The sequence below is a fragment of the Pan troglodytes genome, chromosome 10 (assembly GCF_028858775.2).
Source record: "Pan troglodytes isolate AG18354 chromosome 10, NHGRI_mPanTro3-v2.0_pri, whole genome shotgun sequence".
NCBI lineage: Eukaryota > Metazoa > Chordata > Mammalia > Primates > Hominidae > Pan > Pan troglodytes.
This window is the reverse complement of record NC_072408.2, coordinates 116,272,115-116,291,025: the sequence shown is the minus strand read 5'-3', so window position 1 is coordinate 116,291,025 and position 18,911 is coordinate 116,272,115. Positions and strand designations below refer to the sequence as shown.

Sequence of the window (18,911 nt, the reverse complement as noted above, 5' to 3'; positions counted from 1 at the left end):
TAGCTGGGACCACAGGTACATACCACCACATCTGGCTAGTTTTTAAATTTTTTGTAGAGGTGGGGTCTCGCTATATTGCCCAGGTTGGTGGTCTCAAACTCCTGGGCTCAAGAGATCCTCCTGCCTTGGCCTCCCAAAATGTTAGGATTACAGGTATGAGCCACCGCACTGGGCCCTGAGTCTTTCCATCTTCATCTATTAATCGGCTTAGAGGTTGATAATGAGGACTAAATGTGATGATGCTTATCAGGTACCTATGGAGGTACTTGAGTGCACATTGTAGAGTGTATAGTCAGGAAGTCTAACTGGTGTATTATTTTTATAGACACAAGGATTAAAAAAAAAAAAAACTCTTCAGCAGAGGCTCCCACCTGGACAGTTACTAAGGTTCTCTGGGTAGGAAATAATGCTGGCAGTCTGACATTTCTCACCCATTAACTTTTTTCCTATCGTAAATGCACTAAGATTCACCAGTCCTGTCCCTTGGGCTATGAACTCCTGGCCCTGTTGTTTAGAGTGAGTAACAGATTCAAGCTCCTCAGGACTGCAAAAGAGCAGGGCCCAAGCCACGAGCACAATGATATGCTCCCTCCATGACATGCAGACAATGCCTCAATGGCAGAGGGTCCATGGAATTAGAAGGGGAAGAGGGAGCCTCTTCCCAAAAGAAAAACAAAGTTGCATGCAAACTGTACCTAAGCACTGTAAGACGATCTTAAAACTTTCACCTCTCCCAGGGGGCCTCCCAGAATACGAAATTACTCTTATCCCCTTCCTTGAGATTATTATCCCTTCAGCAATGTTATTGGTTGATTTCTGTTCATATCATATAATAGCCTACACTTTACAGCTTTTCTCATCCTTTCCTATATACCTTCTCCACCTGCACAGTGTATACTATAGTTCGTCAATTAATAAAACACACAATCAAGTGTTTATTAAGTACTTATTTTGCTAAATGCCATGGAGAACCAAAGAAAAGGCTGTGCGCAGCAGAAAAAGTCTTGCATCAGAGAAAGCGGGCCTTGGTTCTTTTTAGTACTCATTCTATCCGACATTTGGCCAAGTTACTTATCCTCTCTACGCCTCAGTTTCCTTATGTGTAAATCGAGGGTAATAATAGTGTCTATGTCCTAGGGTTGCTGAAAGGATTAAATGCAACATTTATCTTTCTTGTACCTCAATTTAGTCATCACAACATTGTGATTAGGATTAAATGGGAAAATATTAATATAGGCTATCTAAAAGCATGTAGCATGTAAGTGAGCTTTATTGTATTGTCCTTAAGAAGCTTGCAATCTAGTTAGGGAAACAAGAATCATATAGGTAGAAAGATTAGAAAATAAGAGGTTGGTGATAACCAAGATCATTTAAAAAAGTAAATGAGTGCCCATTATGTGTCAAGTCCTTTATAAGTGATCTCATCTAATAAGGAGAGGAGTCCTATGAGAAGATCATTCATGATCTCATCTACTCCAGTCTAGACCATTAGTATGTGGCAGAGTCAAGGCTGTAATAACTAAGAGGCAGGATTCAGACTCTTGTCTTACCTCTATATTTCCAAAGCTGAAGCATCATAAATATCAACTGCTGACTAAGCCAAGAGGATTGTCCCTGTGCAGTAGGAAAAGCTGGGCCACCAGGTTTAATGACCACCACCACTTGTTCTGGGCAGACGGTGTATCAGACACTGCACAGATATTTAACCAACTTGTCTTTTCAACAGCTCTACCAGGTCTCGATAATCTTTGTTTTTTTGAGACGGAGTCTCACTTTGTTGCCCAGGCTGGAGTGCAGCGGCGCGAACTCTGCTCACTGCAACCTCCGCCTCCCAGGTTCAAGTGATTCTCCTGCTTCAGCCTCCCAAGTCGCTGGGATTAAATGCGCCCGCCACCACGCCCGGCTAATTTTTGTATTTTTAGTAGAGATGCGGTTTCACCATGTTGGCCACGCTGGTCTTGAACTTCTGACCTCAGGTGATCCGCCCGCCTCGGCCTCCCAAAGTGCTAGGATTACAGGCGTGAGCCACCGTGGCCAGCCTCAATAATCTAATTTTTATTTAAAGAATAGGAAACACGACTTAAAGAGACTATTCATATTAACAGCTACTATTTATTGAAAGCTACAGCCTATCTAGGTGGATGCTTTTGAATCTGAATCCATGTATATCCAAAGCAGTTATTTATCACTAAGTAAAACAAACAAGATCCAGGGCTCCCCCGTTCACAGAATGACCAAGCAAAGAGAGGTTGAGAGTGCAACATTGCCTGTGGGGGCTAAGCTGGAGTCAAATTACGATCAAGTTTTTCTTTATTCAGAACTAGGTGTCAGGCACGGTACTAAAACGTATTCACACCCTCTGTGAAACCTGCTAATTACTCCATTTACACAGAAGGAAACTGAGGCTCAGAGAGGTGAGGGAACTCACCCAAGGTCACACAGCGAGCGAACAGTATTCGAACTCCAGTTTAGGTGAGTCCTGGGGCCCAGCGTCTTTCCTCGGCATCAACAACCACAGGAACAAATCACCCAGCATTAGTCCGTTTATAAAGGCCTACCGTCCCCAAAGTGAAAAGAGGTGGAAAGGGCCGCGGAAAGAGCCCCTGGAGCACACAAGCCAGATCCCAGCACTTGTTCCTCCGACCTGGCCAGGCAGGGACTGTGCCCTAGAGCCACCTCCCTCAAAGTCCCCAGCCCCACCACTCGGAGAACTGACGACCCAGTTCTCCCGCAGGCCGGACCGCAGGCCCTACCGGCCTACCCGCAGGCCGACCTTTATTCGCCGGAGGTCCCCGCACCTGGGGTCGGGGCCGCAGCTGCCACTGTCTCAGCCCAAAACACCCGAGTTCTGCCAGACCCGGGGCAGCTGCCGACGCACTACCGCCATCTTGCCCCGCGGTGTTCGCTTTCAGAACCCCGCCAGGAAGCAAGCATCCAGTTCCGGAAAATGACAGTTCCGCAGAGCTTCTTCGCCCGGGAAGGAAAACTTCCCCACACCTTGCCTCCCCTCTGGCAGCTGAAATAGCGGAGGTGGGATAAATGCCCTCCCCAGCCGAGAAAAGCTGGAACCCACTCCGGCCGGGGAGGCTGGAAAGAAAACTGGCCCCTAGGCGCACAACGGACGGCTTAAGACGTTGCCCTCTGCGGGGCGGAAGTGGGGTGCGGACAGCGGAAGTTATCGCTCCGGCCCCGCCTCCGCCCCCGGCTGGCGTGAGCTGGGTGTTTCCTGCCTCTCTCAGTCCGGGTTTGGAGACTCCTGCGTCCTCCGACTTTTCATGGTAGGGAGGGCGGTGCCCATGGACTAGGGGTTGAGGGCGGCCGAGGGAGCTGGGCAGCAGCAGAGTATAAGAAGGGACCGAGAGGAGGGGGTGCGATGAGGGGCAGTCACGATAGTGGAGAGGCATTTGGGGGATTGGTTAGGGGAAAGGCCCGGGGTGGGGGAAGGGCTTTGGGTGGAGAATTAGGGGCGGGGGTGGTGGTGGGGAGGCTCCCTGGCGGTTAGGAATCCGGGAAGCACATTTGGGCTTGCGGAGTAGATACGTGTGTGCGTGAGGAAGGGGTGTCTCCGAGTGAGTCCTGAGTGCTGGTTGGAGATGGGAGTTGGTGATTGCGAGGAGAACAAAGAGATATCAATTGAAAACGGACATTTGGGGGTGGAAAATGATTTGGAGGATTATGAAGGAGAATGGGCAGGTTATGAGAAGGTGAGGTAGGATTCCTTGGGGCGGAGCGTTTGGCGTTTTGGAGGTTGTGGCTGGAGTCGCTGAGTTTCCAGGAAGTGGGGAAGGGGCTCCCAGGTGCGTCTGAACACACGGGCCAGTGAGGGAAAGAAATCGAGAGAGCCCAGCAGGCTGATGTGCGTTCAGTGCTTGGAATCCTGGGGAGAGATGCCGGGGGCCTGAGGTTAGGATACCTGCGCCACGGAGTTCAGTGCCTCAGCTGGCGCTTGGGTACCTATCTGTAACTTCCATTGAGGCCAGAGGTGACCACGCCTAAGGAGCGGAGGATGTTTCAAGATCTGTCTCTCAGCTGTGGGGTTTGTCTGCTTGGGATCCTCAAGGGTCTGTTCCCTGAGTAGCTCATTGTCCCTGGGTAGAGATGACCAAAGATTGGCCCAGATCTTCTTTCTACTTGCTTGCTTGTTTGTCACGTCCCTGGAAAGTGCAGTCTTAAGGGAAAATCAGTCCCAGTGACGCTGCTAAGAAAAGTCAGTTATCCTGTAGCTGACGTTGACTAGTCCGCTCCATTTTGTGCAAAATAAGGACCAGCGGATGGAAAGAAGGCAGCATAAACCAGTGGTTCTCAAACTCTGGTCCCACCAGCAGCAACACCTGGTAACTTATTCAAAATGGCTGAAATTTCAAGCCCTATCAGAGACTACTGAATCAGACATTCTTGGGGTGGAGCCCACCTATCGGTTTTAACAAGCCCTGCAAGGGATTAGACTAATGATTTCTTGATTTGGACTGTGTAATGAAAGGGGCAAAGGAGTTGGGAGTCAGAGGGCTCTTATAGGTGTGATTCCTAGTTTTCTCCCCAAAAAAGTGGGGTTGATGGTAAACATCTTTCTCACTAGAACATTGAGAGAAATAGACCAAGAGTTTGTGTATTAAACACAGGGAGAGAATGTCATTTGAACAGTTGAAATTGGCGGTAGCTGTCTTATAAGCAAATTTTGGATGTAAAATGCTGCAATTATGTGACTTAGTTTAGTTGAAATGTAACAGCAGACTTTTCTGAGTTGTAGAAATGCCCTCAGTTTGGGAAGGTTTTATACAAGCCTCAATACAGTGTTTCTTAAACTTCTTTGCTGTAGGAATCCCCTGAGGTGATGCTTTGCCTCACATCCCTGGCAACTCTTAGATAAAGCTGGTTAAATACCTTAGCTAGGTGGCAGTAAGCCCTGGTCCCACATCCGAATCCCCCAAAGAGCTTTTTAAACACTAGTGACTGATCAGCCACCCCTCCGCATCTCTGAGATACTGATTAATTGATCTGGGGTGTAGCCCAGGCAAGCACAGGTGTGTGTGAGTTTGTTTTTGTTTTTTTGAGGCAGGGTCTTGCTCTGTCGCCCAGGCTGGAGAGTGCGCTGGTATTATCTTGGCTCACTAAAGCCTCACCTTCCCTGCCTCAAGCAATCCTCCCACCGCAGTCTCCCGAGTAGCTGGGACTACAGGTGTGTGCCACCATGACCGGTTAATTATTTTTTTTATTTTTTTGTGGAGATTAGGTCTTATGTTGCTCAGGCTGGTCTCGAATCCCTGGGCTCAAGCAATCCTCCCGCCTCAGCCTCCCAAAGTGCTGGGATAATGGGTGTGAGCCACTGTGCCTGGCCTAGCACCATGTTTTTTAAGCACACGCAGGTGATTCTAGTAGCCAGGGTTGGGAACCACTGATCCCAATGTTTGAGACGCCCAAAGGAAACTACACAAAGGACTAGGTGCCAAATACTTTAACATTCATTCTCTGAGGGTTTTGAAGATTATGGCTTTAACACTCCATTTTACAAGTTAGAAAACTGAGACTTGGGTTAAATTCCTTGAATTTCACGAAGGAAATGGTGGAACTGGATTGCAATCCAGGTTTGCCAAGACTATCCAGTTTTCCTTAACACACACACAGGCACACAAGACTTCTACAGAGAAGCATATAGAAAACGTGGGGTCAGGGATTTGGTGTGTTTTTTCCTACTGTACTTGCCTGAGCCTCCTTTTCAGTCGATGATTTTCCCCCTTCAGCTGATTTTTGTATTTTCATGCATGCATACAGTTACTTCCTCCCTGTGGCTCTGAAGCTGTGAAGTGGGGGCTGGCTTTGGTTTATGGTGTTTTGGTTTGTTTTTAATGTGTCAGGTCAGGAATTCACTGGGCCAAGACCGTGGAGTTAATGGTAGCTTAAATAAGGGGTACAGTGCTTTCTAGAATAGTGGGCTCTAATCTTGGTGGACTTTAAAATCTCCTGAGGGAGTTTTAAAAATTCTGTTGCCTAGTCCACATCCCAGACCAATTACATCAGAATTTTCATGGTAGGACCTAGGTGTCAGGAGTTTTGAGCTCCCAGCTGATTTCGATTGTCACCAACTGGAGAGCCACTGTTTAGAATCAGCAACATTATATTCAGGGGAGATGGAGAGAAGAGAGACTGACCATTGAACTGGAATAAACTTCTGATTGAATCAGATCCGTAGCCAGTATCTCAAGTATTCATTGCCTCTCTGTTTCATGTAACCAATTTTGCTGTCTCCTGCTTCACCTCCCCAGCTTCATTAGTAATGAAATCAAACCTTTGAAACAAGTCAAAAAGCAGGATCCTGGCCAGGCACGGTGGCTCATGCCTGTAATCTCAGCACTTTGGGAGGCCGAGGCAGATGGATCACTTGAGGTCGGGAGTTTGAGACCAGCCTGACCAATGTGGAGAAATCCCGTCTGTACTGAAAATACAAAATTAGCCAGGCGCGGTGGCTCACACCTGTAATCCGAGCACTTTGGGAGGCCGAGGCAGAAGGATCACCTGAGGTCAGGAGTTTGAGACCAGCCTGACCAACATGGTGAAACCCCATCTCTACTAACAATATAAAATTAGCCAGGTGTGGTGGTGCATGCCTGTAATCCCAGCTACTCGGGAGGGTGAGGCAGGAGAATTGCTTGAACCTGGGAGGCAGACGTTGCGGTGAGCTGAGATCGTGCCGTTGTATTGTAGCCTGGGCAATAAGAGCAAAACTCCGTCTCAAAAAAAAAAAAAAAAAAGCAGGATTCCAGTAGCAACAGTGGGGAGAGTCCTCCCTAGAGAGGTTTGCTATGGTGGGGGTTTCTGGTCCACTGCCTCGTGTCCTAAGTTCACTGTAACTTGGGCTCAAGGACACGAATGCTGCCAAAACTATTCCCCCAAGGGCCTTGCCTACTATTAGGTTGACTGACCTTTGGAGGGGGTGAGCTCTGAAAAGGTTTAGAGCTTTTGTTGCCTAATCTGTAGTCTCATTCTAGATCAGGATGGTTCCTGCCTTTATCTCTTAGTCATGCCGTCTGCCATTAGAGCTGGAAACAGTTTCCAAAGAGAAGATAGTTTGAGACTTCGGGAGCATTCTCAAATCATCATAATTTGAGTGTTTGGAGTGTTTACTCAGAGCTAGGGAGCCCTGTGAGGGAGGTGAGGCTGTTGGCCCTGGACACAGCTACTAAGTGGTAGGGCTGGGGCCTTACGCACAGGTCTAACTCCAAACCTTTAGCCACACTTTACCTCGCAACTATTTTCAGGGCTTTTTGCACTTTTTAAAAGAAGGGAGGTGAGGCTGGCTTTTCTCAGCTTATGTATCATAGCTCTCAATCTACTAGGTGTGATGGTCTCTGGGCCAGCCACCACTTGCCCATGTCCTTCACTGGCCCCGTCACTGACTCAACTCCCAGCTTGAGAGTGACTGACCCTGTTGGGGCTGTGGCATCCAAATCCACAAAATGGAAATAACTATAGCTGTCTTCCAGCATTGTTTGGATTCGTAAAAGGCATGTGGTGGTAGAAATGCAGTGGTCAAGGGACACCGAGGGGCTTTCTGGAGGCATGGAAGTGTTCCAAGACAGCTTGATTGGAGTGGGGGCTACACAGGTGCAAGTATTGACCAAAACACATCAAACTGTACACTTAAAGTATACTTCATTATGTGCAAATTATCTTTAAAAAGGTATTGGAAAGCCAAAAAAGGTACAGTCATGTGCACATAATGACAGTTTGGTTAGTGACAGACTGCGTATATAACAGTCCCTTAAGATTATAATGGAACTGAAAAATTCCTATAGCCTAGTGATAGTGTAGCTGTCATTTCAGTGGTAGCACAACATATTACGTGTTCGTGGTGATGCTGGTGTAAACAGAACTACTTGGCTGCCAGTTGTATAAGTCTAGCACACACAATTATGTACAGTACATAATAGTCGATAATAGTAATGAACTTGATATATCACTGGTTAATGTATTTACTATTAATGGTTATTTTAGAATATACTCCTACTTGCCTTTTTTTTTTTTTAAAGTGAAAACTGTAAAACAGCCTCAGGCAGGTGCTTCTGGAGGTATTCCAGAAGAAGGGATTGTTACGGGAGATGACAGTTCCATGCGTGTTACTGTCCCTGAAGACCTTCTAGTGGGACAGGATGTGGGGGACAGTGATACTGATAATCCTGACCCTGTGTAGGCTAGGCTAATGTGTGTGTATTTTGTAGTTTTGGATAAAAAAGTTTAAAAAGTAAAAAAAAAAGAAAAAAGCTTATAGAATAAGGATATAAAGAAAGAAAATATTTTTGTACAGCTGTGCAATATGTGTTTTAAGCTATGTTATTACAAAAGGGTCCAAAAGTTAAAAAAAAAATTAAAAAGTTTTTAAAGTAAAAAGTTACAGTAAGCAAAGGTTAATTTATTATGGAAAGAAAAAATATTTTAAATAAATGTAGTGTGGCCTCCCTGCGCAGTGTTGATAAAGCTACAGTAGTGTACAGTAATGTCCTAGACCTTCACATTTACTCACCACTTGCTCACCCAGAGCAATTTCCAGGCCTACACACTCCATTCATGGTAAGTGTCCTATACAAGTATACCATTAGAAAAAATCCTTCATATCACATATTTACTGTGCTTTGACTTTACATGAAGTATACTTTATGTACTTTTTTGTCTGTTTCATGATAGGCACCTTCCAAAATGCTAGATCGTTTCCCATAACAAGCATTTATTATATAAAATTAGATCTGAAAGGGGTGCTTAAAAAGTATTTGCATTTTGGGGCAAATTTCCTCAACACACACCCTCACCTATGACTGTAAGCCTTTTTTTCCCCCGCTTCGAGGTCTTCACAGTTTTTGGAAACTTGTATTTCCATAAGCTACTCCTGTCATCCCATGGAGAAAGGATTTTTCTGAGGGAGGTGGCTGGTCATAACTGTTAGTGTGAGGTCTCTGGGGACTGATTTCAGAGGACAGCTAGAAAGGAGGGGTAACTGCTTCCTCTGGACCTCTTTTGTGTTTGGCATCGGGCAGCAAAGACCCTAGGTGAGCTAAGCCTGAGCTTTTGAAAACATATTTTCTTGTGACTTTTCTTGATGAAAAAGGAACTGTTTCTTGAGAAAACATTTCTTTCCAGGAGGCCGTTCTTTCTCTGTTTCACTCTGCAGGGCCCTGACATGGCAGGTGATATCCAGGCCACTGTTGGGTGCCATGGAGTTGGGGAGAGTTGGCCAGAAGAGTTGGATAACCTTGAATTGAATATTGTCCATGACTGTCGCGTTGCTTCTGCTATTGCAAGCTGCCACCCTTTACTCCCAGTCCCATTTACAAAAATAACGCTTGTGTTTTACCAGTTATAGTTGTAGTACCCATTCATTATAGAAAATCTGGAAAAGCTAGACAATTCGTTTTCAGTTTCAGGGAATAGTTCAAACAAGTTATGTGCTGTCAGTGCCCTGCAGCCAAAAACCACGAGGAGCATACCTGTAGTCAAGCAAAGTTGGGTTTATTTCCTTGTTGCATTGGGGTGGGGAAGAACTGTGGGACATCTCAGAGAAGGGCTGTGGGCTTGTGTTGGGTGATTTGAGAGACAGTTCAGAGAAGTGGGGCTTTGCTCTGTGTTGGATGCTGCTGGGAAGCAGGGCTAATTCTGTGATTGGGTCTCAGTGATTCCTGACTTGAAAGCAGGAAGAATGGAAGGAGGCTAAACCTCTCATTGGTAAAGCAGCAGCTGTAACTCGTATTAGCCAGGATAGGGGATCTTTGGTCATTTTTGTATTATGGATAATGTTTATGTTTTTGTCTGTGTCCGGACATGATGACTGAATGGTCCTGTTTTTGTATTGTCGCAAGGGCACAGAGTGGCCTTGTCTGAGGGTGATGTGCTGTGAAAAACTGTTGATGTTCAATGGGAATGGTAGGGCCAGCTGTGGGGGCTACCCCAGATTCAGCAAAGATTCTGCCCACCCTTGCACATCTCCACCTCTACAGTTTTACCTGTTCATTTCAGACATGTTTGCTCTGAGTACACATGTGCCGGATACCAATCTCACTTTCCAGGCCTGCGTAAATCAGCCACTGTATCCATTTCTTTGAGATGTACAGAGAGTCAGCCATGCTATCAGGGAGATGGTAGTGGGATCTTGCTCTTTTGGGCAGCACTAGTCTAGGAGGTCTAATTTTGCAATAACTTGGTTCCAAAAGTTTCCATGTCTGTTGTTTAGTTCTCAGAAACACCTTCTCCCTACAGGAAGTGATAGGAGTGCGAGCTGGAATCCCATTCAACTTCATAAAGCTTACTTCATCTGTGATGCAGCTGAAAAATGACACTTAGCTAGCTATTGAGTGGTACATGGCAATAAGGAAATGTAAAGAGACCTGGGCAGTGCTTTAGGCTGTTTTAGGGTGCAGCCAGGGTGTTCATGTATACAGGTGCTAGGCAGAAAGGAAGTGCTTATAACACAAGAGTTAGGGGCACACTTGTGCCTGCAGGGTCGACAGGCAAGGTCAGTGTATGAGGCTATTTGGGTGGGTTTTGGGACAAACTAGGGGATGCATGGCCCTCTCTAGGGGTCATCCAATACCCCAGCTCCGACCAGTTGTTCCCCTGCTAGCCCAGTTGGCCTCTGATTTTAGGAGAAGCCAGAAGTCCAGATTTTTCTGTGAGCTCTCCTTAGTTGTCCACATTGGAAGCAAACTTTTAAATGCTGTGTATGCGTGGCCCAAGCAAAACACATCTGGAGGCCAGATTGAATCCACAGGCTGAAAGCAGTCAACCAGGCCTGATGTCATGACCCTGTATCCTCTCCACTGGCAGGAAGAGATGTCAGGAGAAAGTGTGGTGAGCTCAGCGGTGCCAGCGGCTGCTACCCGCACCACTTCCTTCAAGGGCACGAGCCCCAGCTCCAAATACGTGAAGCTGAATGTGGGTGGAGCCCTCTACTATACCACCATGCAGACGCTGACCAAGCAGGACACCATGCTGAAGGCCATGTTCAGCGGGCGCATGGAAGTGCTCACCGACAGTGAAGGTAAGCTCACCCGCCACGTGCCTGCCTCTGGCCATGTGTTATGTGGTCAAGGAGGGCTTCCCTGAAGAAGTGACATTTAAGTCGAGACCTGAAGATGTGTTGGAGGCAGCTTGTTGGGGACTCCCACCATCTTGACTTGGTCGTTGATTTGCTATGTTACTTTGAGAAAGTCACTTCCTCACCCAGGCCTTAGCTTGCTTATCTCTGCCATGCTTCTGTGACTTCAGAGTGAAACTCAAGCCTGGGAGAGAGAGAGGTATCTTCGCTGGACCCTTGTCCTCCCAAGATGGGGTCTTGACAAAGACTTGCCAACCTGGGTTTGAATGTCAGCTCCCCATTAGTATCTGGTGATCCTAACCAAGTGGCTGAAGCTTTTGGTCTCCTTTTCTTCCTCTGGTGAAATGGGCATGACAATACCCTCCCCCGTGGGGCCATTGGCACATAGTCAGTATTCAGTGCATGTGTGTATATGTGTGTGTGTAGATAGATAGATAGATACACACACACACACACACACACACACACGTTTTTCTTTTTTTTGTGGAAAGTCATGTTATTAAAAGGCAAAGAATCGGCTGGGCACAGTGGCTCACGCCTGTAATCCCAGCACTTTGGGAAGCTGAGGCGGGCGGATCACGAGGTCAGGAGATCGAGACCATCCTGGCTAACACGGTGAAACCCCATCTCTACTAAAAATACAAAAAATTAGCCGGGTGTGGTGGTGGGCGCCTGTAGTCCCAGCTACTTGGGAGGCTGAGGCAGGAGAATGACGTGAACTCGGGAGGCGGAGCTTGCAGTGAGCTGAGATCGCGCCACTGCACTCCAGCCTGGGCGACAGAGCGAGACTCCGTCTCAAAAAAAAAAAAAAAAAAAAAGGCAAAGAATTGTTGAGAGGGGCATTGTCATAACTACTTCCTACTCATCTGGAATGATCAAAGAGCCCCTGACAACAGGGCTCCATCCTTACCTGGCTGGGTTTACGTGCAGGTCACATGAGGTTTAAAAATAGCACCATCCTTCATTCCTTGGCCTGAGATTGCTTAAGACCAGGCCAGGGCACAGCCTGGCTTGACCTTGACCCCGCCTTCCTGTTTCTGAGACTGGTCTTCTGTGCTGCTGCCCTACCTTTCCAGGGACATTGACTTGGGAGGGTGGGTGAGTTTTCACATAAGCGGGTGGGATTGGGGGACCTAAGCCTGGTGTCCCACAGTTAATTCTCTGATCCTAAGAGGGCTGAGGCTTGGGCTACCCACTGGTGAGGACATTTCTCTCTGTGTCCTGGGGAAGGCCAGGGTGTGGGGCTGGAGGTTCTGCTTCCTGTGAACTCCGATTTCTGTTCAGGCAGCAGCGAACTGAGGTTGGAGCCCCAAAGCTGCCATCTCACACTTAGCTTTTTATGAGTGGGAGGATCCTCTTTGCTGTGCCACACCCCACATGGCCCGAGAGTATCTGTGGAAATCAAGACAATAGCACCCCCGCTGCTGGAGGAAGCAGGCATTATCTGAGAACCAGGATTGTTGTGGTTTTTCTCATACCCTACCCACTCTCTGGAGGGGCTCAGGAAAGGCTGCTGAGTTGCCTCGAAAGCTGAGGCTCTTCTCCTCGAAAGGCCTCGCCTTGGTGGCCTGATGCCATATCAAAAAAGAAACGGACTCCTCTGTCCCCCTGTCCCCGACTGGACAGAGCATATGAGTGGTACTGGCAGGACTGCTCACCTTCTAAATCCCTGCTATGAGATGTTTTTCTCCTGGTGCTGCCTGGAAAACACAGGTTCTCGGGGGACACAGTGTCATTTTGACACTGCAAACTGTGACTTGTTTCATGTCACCGGAGCTCAGCCCCTGCTTCATATCATTATGAAAAGCTAATGGTATGGCATTTTATGGGGCATTCTTTTCTCTTTTTTTGAGACAGGGTCTTTCTCTGTCACCCAGGCTGAAGTGCACTAGTGCCATCATAGCTCACTGCAGCCTCCATCTCCTGGGTTCAAGCAATCCTCCCGCCTCAGCCTTCTGTGTAGCTGGGAATACAGGCATGCACCACCAAACACAGCTAATTTTTAGAATTTTTTTCTGGAGATGGGGCCTCACTATGTTGCCCAGGCTGGCCTCAAACTCCTGGGCTCAAGCCATCCTCTCACCTCAGCCTCCCAAAGTGCTGGGATTACAGGCGTGAGCCACCACGCACAGCCGATGGGTATTGTTTCATTTAATCCTCACCATAACCCTTCGAGGGGTGGATACTGTTGTTGCCATTCCAAGTGAGGAGTCCCCATTTCAGAGGTGAAATGCTTTTTCAAAAGCTGATGGGACTAGAAAAGGTGAAGCTGCTGAACCCAGGACTTGCTGCCTCTTACTGCCTGCCGTCCATGGCTAGTTGTGGGCCTGGTCCAAGGCCAGATCATTTGAGTGTGGCATCCTTATGGTTTAACTGCTGTCTTTGTGCTAAAGCCCTCTGGTGGGGGCCCTCGTGAAGGCCTGGGCTGGTAGGCTGGGTATCTGGCCTTCCAGCTGTTGTCTGTGTCTGGCAGAGCGATCCTGTTGGTCCTTGGAGAGAGCACTGCATAGCCTGACCCATGGCCTGCATGTTGCCTCAGATGCACCCTTGGGTCTACAAACTGGGATAGAGGGATAGACTCCCTGCATCCTGCAGCTCTACCCTGGCCTACAGGCTGGAAGCCTGTCAGCTGCAATGAAGTTTGCTACAAATAGGCAGAAATGCCAAGTGCAGCTCAGCCAGGCAGTGAATCCAGCAGTACAGCTTGCTGGTTAAAGGACAGGGGCTTTGAAGGTCCCGAACAGGGGATGTGTCATGTTGCCCAAGAAAGTGATTGCTTCAGGAGAGGGGACCTGGCATCCAGCATGGGGGTAATAGTCTCCTTTTTGCTCTGGGCCCTTCTACCTGATTGAGTTTTGTACTGTGTGCAAGTAACTCCTAAACCAAGAAGAACTTGGATGTTGATGTTAGCCAGGCCTGGGTTCAAGACCTGGCTCTGCTGCATGTCACAGTCACAGCCGACATTTATGGAGCTCTGTCTACATGTTGTGCTAATTTTGGCCTATTTGCCATTTACTGGTCATGTGACATTGGACAAGTGGCTTTTTCTCTGAACCTCTTTCCTCCTTCCCCAGTTATGAATGATAATGTTTTGCAGAGTTGGGGATTGAGTGAGGACATGAGAAAGCGCTTGCCACAGGGCCTGAGATGTTGGGAGAACTCAGTAAATGGGAACTGTCAATTATGGCTTTTGTTCTGAGTGTAAATGTTGGGGGGATGAGTGTTGCTGAGGGGCTACAGAGAAGCAGGTCTTAGCAGCATGTCGGGAGAGGCTGCCTGCCTTGGCCTTCAGGGATGAGTGTGCTGCAGTTCCACACTACCCCCAAGGGATGGCTTTTCTGAGAAGACAAGGACACTGCGGCAGTGAGCATGCCCTTTCCAGACTCTTCCTGGAAAGGTTCAGTTCCCACAATGCTAGAATTTTCACCTGACTCCTTGTCAGCATTGCCATTGGTCCACGGATGTAGGTAGCACCTTTCACAATGCATTCTGTTCAGCATTTGCCTGTAGTGGTCTGTTTCATCCCTGTTGCTTCGTACAATACTTCCTCCTGTTGTAGGTTTTCTGATGTCTTGCTAATGTATTTTGGAATTAGTGCGTACACTAGATTGAAGAGTCATTCACTTTGTGATCGCACATTCCCCTAGAAAACTGGGAAGTCCAGTCTGATCCACGGGAAAACTGCAGTTCCTGGGGGTTTCCCTGAGATCTCCAGCCCTTCTGCCTTCCATGACGATGCTCTTTGGTAAAATTCTGAAGTACCTGAGAGCTTTTAAATTGTGAATAATACAACAAACTCACCTGTGCCACCAGGCTCAGCCCAGGCATAAAGTATGAGCTGTACCTGTGGGGCCCCTTTGTGCCTTCTCTGTTTGTTCCTCTCCCTTCCAAAGGTAAGCATTTGGGGTCACCAGGTGGATCTCAAGCTTGGCTACAGAGGGAGTCACCTGAGGAGGTCAGTACTGGTGCCTGGGTCCCAGCCAGGGTGTGGCCCGGGCAGTAGGACTTTGAAGAGCTCTCTGGGTGATTCTAGTGTGCAACCAGCATTGAGAACCACAAGTGTCCATCTTTCCAGGTATTACTCTTACTATAGCTGTGCATGTCCCTAAACAAGGCGCTGTTGGTGTGTTTTTAAACGTGATGTAAATGGTGCTATACAGTTTGTGTGTTTTGCTTTTGCTTACGTAGCATTATGCTTGTGAGATCAATCCACAACTAAATAGCTCTCGTTCAGACATTTTCCGGTGGTAGAGTGTCCATTCTAGAAGCATACAGCCGCTGCCGGAGCCATATTCTGTTGATGATCATGTAGAGGGTTTGCGGTGTTCACTGTTAGGAATGTGAACATCCTTGAACACTTTCCCCGTGCGTGGGAGTTTCTCTGTGCGATGCTGCCCAGCCTTTGCCACATCATGGGGCACGTAGACAATCATATTTTCACTTTGGCAAATGAGGGGGCTCTGGACTCCCTAGATCCCACCCAGCCATCTCAAGGGCTATGGCTTTAAGATCTTACCCACTGTTGGGAGCTCAGCCCTAGAGTTTATTCCCAGGAGGGGAATTGGGACAGCATCTTCTACTTCCTTAGATATTGCAGGAGTCCCTTCTGGAGTGGTTATGGCAACTTCTACTCCCTGCAGAAGTCTGGATTTTTGCCAACCCTTGGCACTGTCCAACCTTTTAATTATTGCAAATCTGGTGAGTATGATATGGTACCTTGTTTTATTCAGTATTTCCTAATGTCTGGTACGTTGAGCATGTTTTTATGTGTATTGGTCTTTTGAGTTTAATCTTTTAACTGCTTGATTGCATCTTACTTACACATTTGCCTTTTTCTTATTACTTTGCAAAAGTTCATATACTGGATCCTATTTCTTTGGGGTCCAGTGCTGCAAATATCTTCTCCCAGTCTGACTTGTCTGAGCTTTTTTAATGGGGCTTTTGGAAACCTCAGAGTTTAAATCGCTTTTTTACACTTAGGTCCTTGATCTACCTCAGTGATGCCCAAACCAATGGGTGATTTTTTGGGATATTTAGCAATGTCCAGAGACATTTTTGTTGTTTCTTGGGGATGATGGTGCTCCTGGCGTCAAGTGAGTAGAGGCCAGGGATGCAACTAAATACCCTACAACGTACGGGGCAGCCTCTTACAACTAAGAATTATCTGGTCCAAAATGTCAAAGTGCTCAGGTTGGAGACCCTGCCCTAGGGATTCTGATCAGGAATGAGGCAGGTTCCTAGAATCTGAATTTTTCACAAGTACCTTGGGTGGCATTTATGATCGGGGTGTTTGGGAACCACAAAAATATAGAGTATAAATACCTTAGGATGGCAAAGAGAGGTCAGTGAAGGTTCCCTGGAGGTGGTGGGAGAGGGGAAAGGAGAGGTCAGACATCCAGGGAGAGAGGAAGCACATGGTATGCTCACGGGGTGGGGAGGAGGGGAGCCTAGTGGCCCAATCCTCCTGACCCCCAGAGCAGCCTTCTCCTCCCTTGGGTCCCTGAAAGCAACACCAACTCCATCCTGGGGGCTGGAACTTGCTGCCTCTGGACGCTGCTGCTCTGCTTCCAGCAATAATGATGAAAGATGAGATTGTTAAAGACCCATAGCTGCTTTTGAGTGCTGTCGGTAGACCCAGCATTGTGCTGTGTGCCTTCTGTACGTTCTTTCATCATATTTTTATGTCAACCCTGTGAGATCGTTTGTAGAAGAGAAAACTGCTAGACAGAGGTTAATTGAAGCACCAATGTCATCCAGCAAGAAGGTATCAGAGCTGGGTTTCCAACACTTAACTGCTGTGCTGTGCTGAGGACGTCCTGGAGCCCAAGTCCAGTGCTGCCCAGTGTGGTCCCGGTCAGTTCTGCTCTCCAGCCTTGCCTAATGGGTCTGGGATCCCAGGCTGCCCTGACTTTGGACAGCCTTCCTAAATAGCTCTCGTGCCCCGTGGCAGCAGGAGAGAGACCCCCCACATGCGAGGAGCTGCTTGACTTCCATTTGTCTTTCTACGTGCTAGGCATTTGAGCTGACTTTCAAAGGGATCACTTCCTGCTTTGAAAGCAACCACAGTATCTTAAAGTCAAAACGCTGATTGAAACCTCCTGGAGAGTGTGCCTGGCTCCCTTGCCCTTATTTGTCCAAAGTATGATTCTTTCGCCACAAGCATTTCCTGACGGCATTCTTGAGCCGGAGCCCAGTGTCACGGTCTGCCTGTTCATTTATGGGAACTCTGGGCTGTCATTTGGATAATTGATTTCAGGGCCCTGGGTCTTCCCAAGCAGCTGAGTTCTGCAGACATCAAAGGCAGAACGTGGAAGGTTCCTTCCCTGCGCAGCTGAGTTGAATTCTATTTATCTTTTCAATTCTGGTGAAAGGAGTTTTACTATGAGTGCCTTACTTTTTCTTTGTGGTCTAGTCCTGCTGCCTCTGCTTGGGAATGGCACTGCACCTCTCTGAGCCTCTGTTTTATCTGTAGAAAATGCAAGGGAATGAGCTCCCCTCAAAAAAGAACTGGTAGAAAGATAATACGGTCTTTCCCTGCCTTGTCAGCCTTCTGAGAAAAAATTACTTGGTGTAGGGTAGCACAGAGGCCTCAAGCTGGTAGCCTGCAGGCCCAGTTCAACTGCAGATGTGTTTTGTTTGCCTTGTGGTGGGTTGATGACAGTTTTGTTTTGTTTTAATTAGTTTACCGTCCTTTAAAAATCAGGGAATTCACAGAAAAATCTGGGTTTCTGGCATTGCATGGAACATCAGAGCTCACAGCTCTTGGGCCCACATTCCTGCCTGGCCAATCTTGGCTGGAGTGGGAAGAGCCTGCCTCTCTTGGGGGCAGGGCAGATGCTGTCCTGTCAGCCCCAGCCTCAGCCCCACCCAGCTGCACTCATTTATTGTGCTTACTGGCCCTGGAGGCATCTGGGTTGCATAAGATATTAATTCCATATTTTGTTTTCTCAGATGTAGAAAGAAGTGGGGTGGGATCACATTTGCAGGTCACTGTCAGGGTGATGTGATTTACCATGCCTGGGAAGGCCTCTTTCTTCCCTGAAACCAGGAGTTGACTCAGGGCTATACATGTGTATTGCATTTCCCCCCACTTGGGGTATTCTCCCCACCTACTCAGGAAATCGGAACAGTGTGGAAGTAGGAAGTGGAAGCCGCTGGAGGGTGGAGACCGTTCTTTTAACAAAAGGCCCGGGAACTTTAGGCTGAGCTGTTTCATCAGGGGAACCTGGAAACGGCCCTGTTATCAAACTTTCCTGGCAATTCATGCAAAGAATACCAAACTATGCCCTAAAACCATGAGAGGGCACTTGGCAGGGACTGGACCTGCCAGGTAAGGGGTAGGGGAAAGCGGGCAGACTTAAGACTCTGGATTGTGAAAAAGATGCGTTTGCTGCTCTCAACTTTTGCTGGCCTCTGCCACTGATCCAAGGCCCAGGATCAGTAGGGCCCAGTCTGAGGAGGACGTGGAACAGGGCACAGCGTTGTTAGGAGTGGAAATGTTGGCCCTTCTCCCAAAGTGGGGAGGAAGGTGGTAGCATAAAGTGACCGATTCCTAGTGAAGCCTTCTCACGGCCCTGCGCACTGGCATTTTCCACCTGTAATGCGTGGCAGGAGCCGTGGGGACGCCCCTTGCCTGAGGTCACCCTGCTTGTCAGAAGGCCTCGACTTCACCCTCTCATCTGTCTGGCTTCTTTTTAGAGCTTCACATTTGCTGTTGGGAGATACTTGGACTTTGCTCCATTCCTGCCTTCCTTTTTGGTACCTCCTCCTCCTAGGCTCCAGTCCTGTCTTCTACAAATACCACTCCCAGAGACACTGCATTTCAGTAGAGGAG

At 47.8% G+C, this 18,911-nt stretch overlaps 2 protein-coding genes across 26 annotated transcripts in view; one reads left to right on the top strand and one right to left on the bottom strand.

Moving 5' to 3' along the window:
- Positions 1 to 3,136, bottom strand: part of UBE3B (ubiquitin protein ligase E3B) — a 59,236-nt gene extending 56,100 nt beyond the window's left edge. For 7 of the 23 annotated variants that reach the window (XR_010147735.1, XM_009426191.5, XM_063784799.1 and 4 more), the window contains exon 1: positions 2,429 to 2,918. The gene's annotated coding sequence lies outside the window, so the exon portion shown is untranslated. 23 annotated transcript variants of the gene reach the window in all.
- A 5-nt stretch (positions 3,137 to 3,141) lies between these two features.
- Positions 3,142 to 18,911, top strand: part of KCTD10 (potassium channel tetramerization domain containing 10) — a 28,771-nt gene continuing 13,001 nt past the window's right edge. For 2 of the 3 annotated variants that reach the window (XM_001137997.7, XM_009426211.5), the window contains exons 1-2: positions 3,142 to 3,278; positions 10,807 to 11,020. In XM_001137997.7, the coding sequence (XP_001137997.2) occupies positions 3,276 to 3,278; positions 10,807 to 11,020 (217 nt within the window). In that variant the 5' untranslated portion in view covers positions 3,142 to 3,275. The remainder of the gene's footprint in view (positions 3,279 to 10,806; positions 11,021 to 18,911) is intronic. The other variant, XR_010147755.1, reaches the window with a different exon arrangement.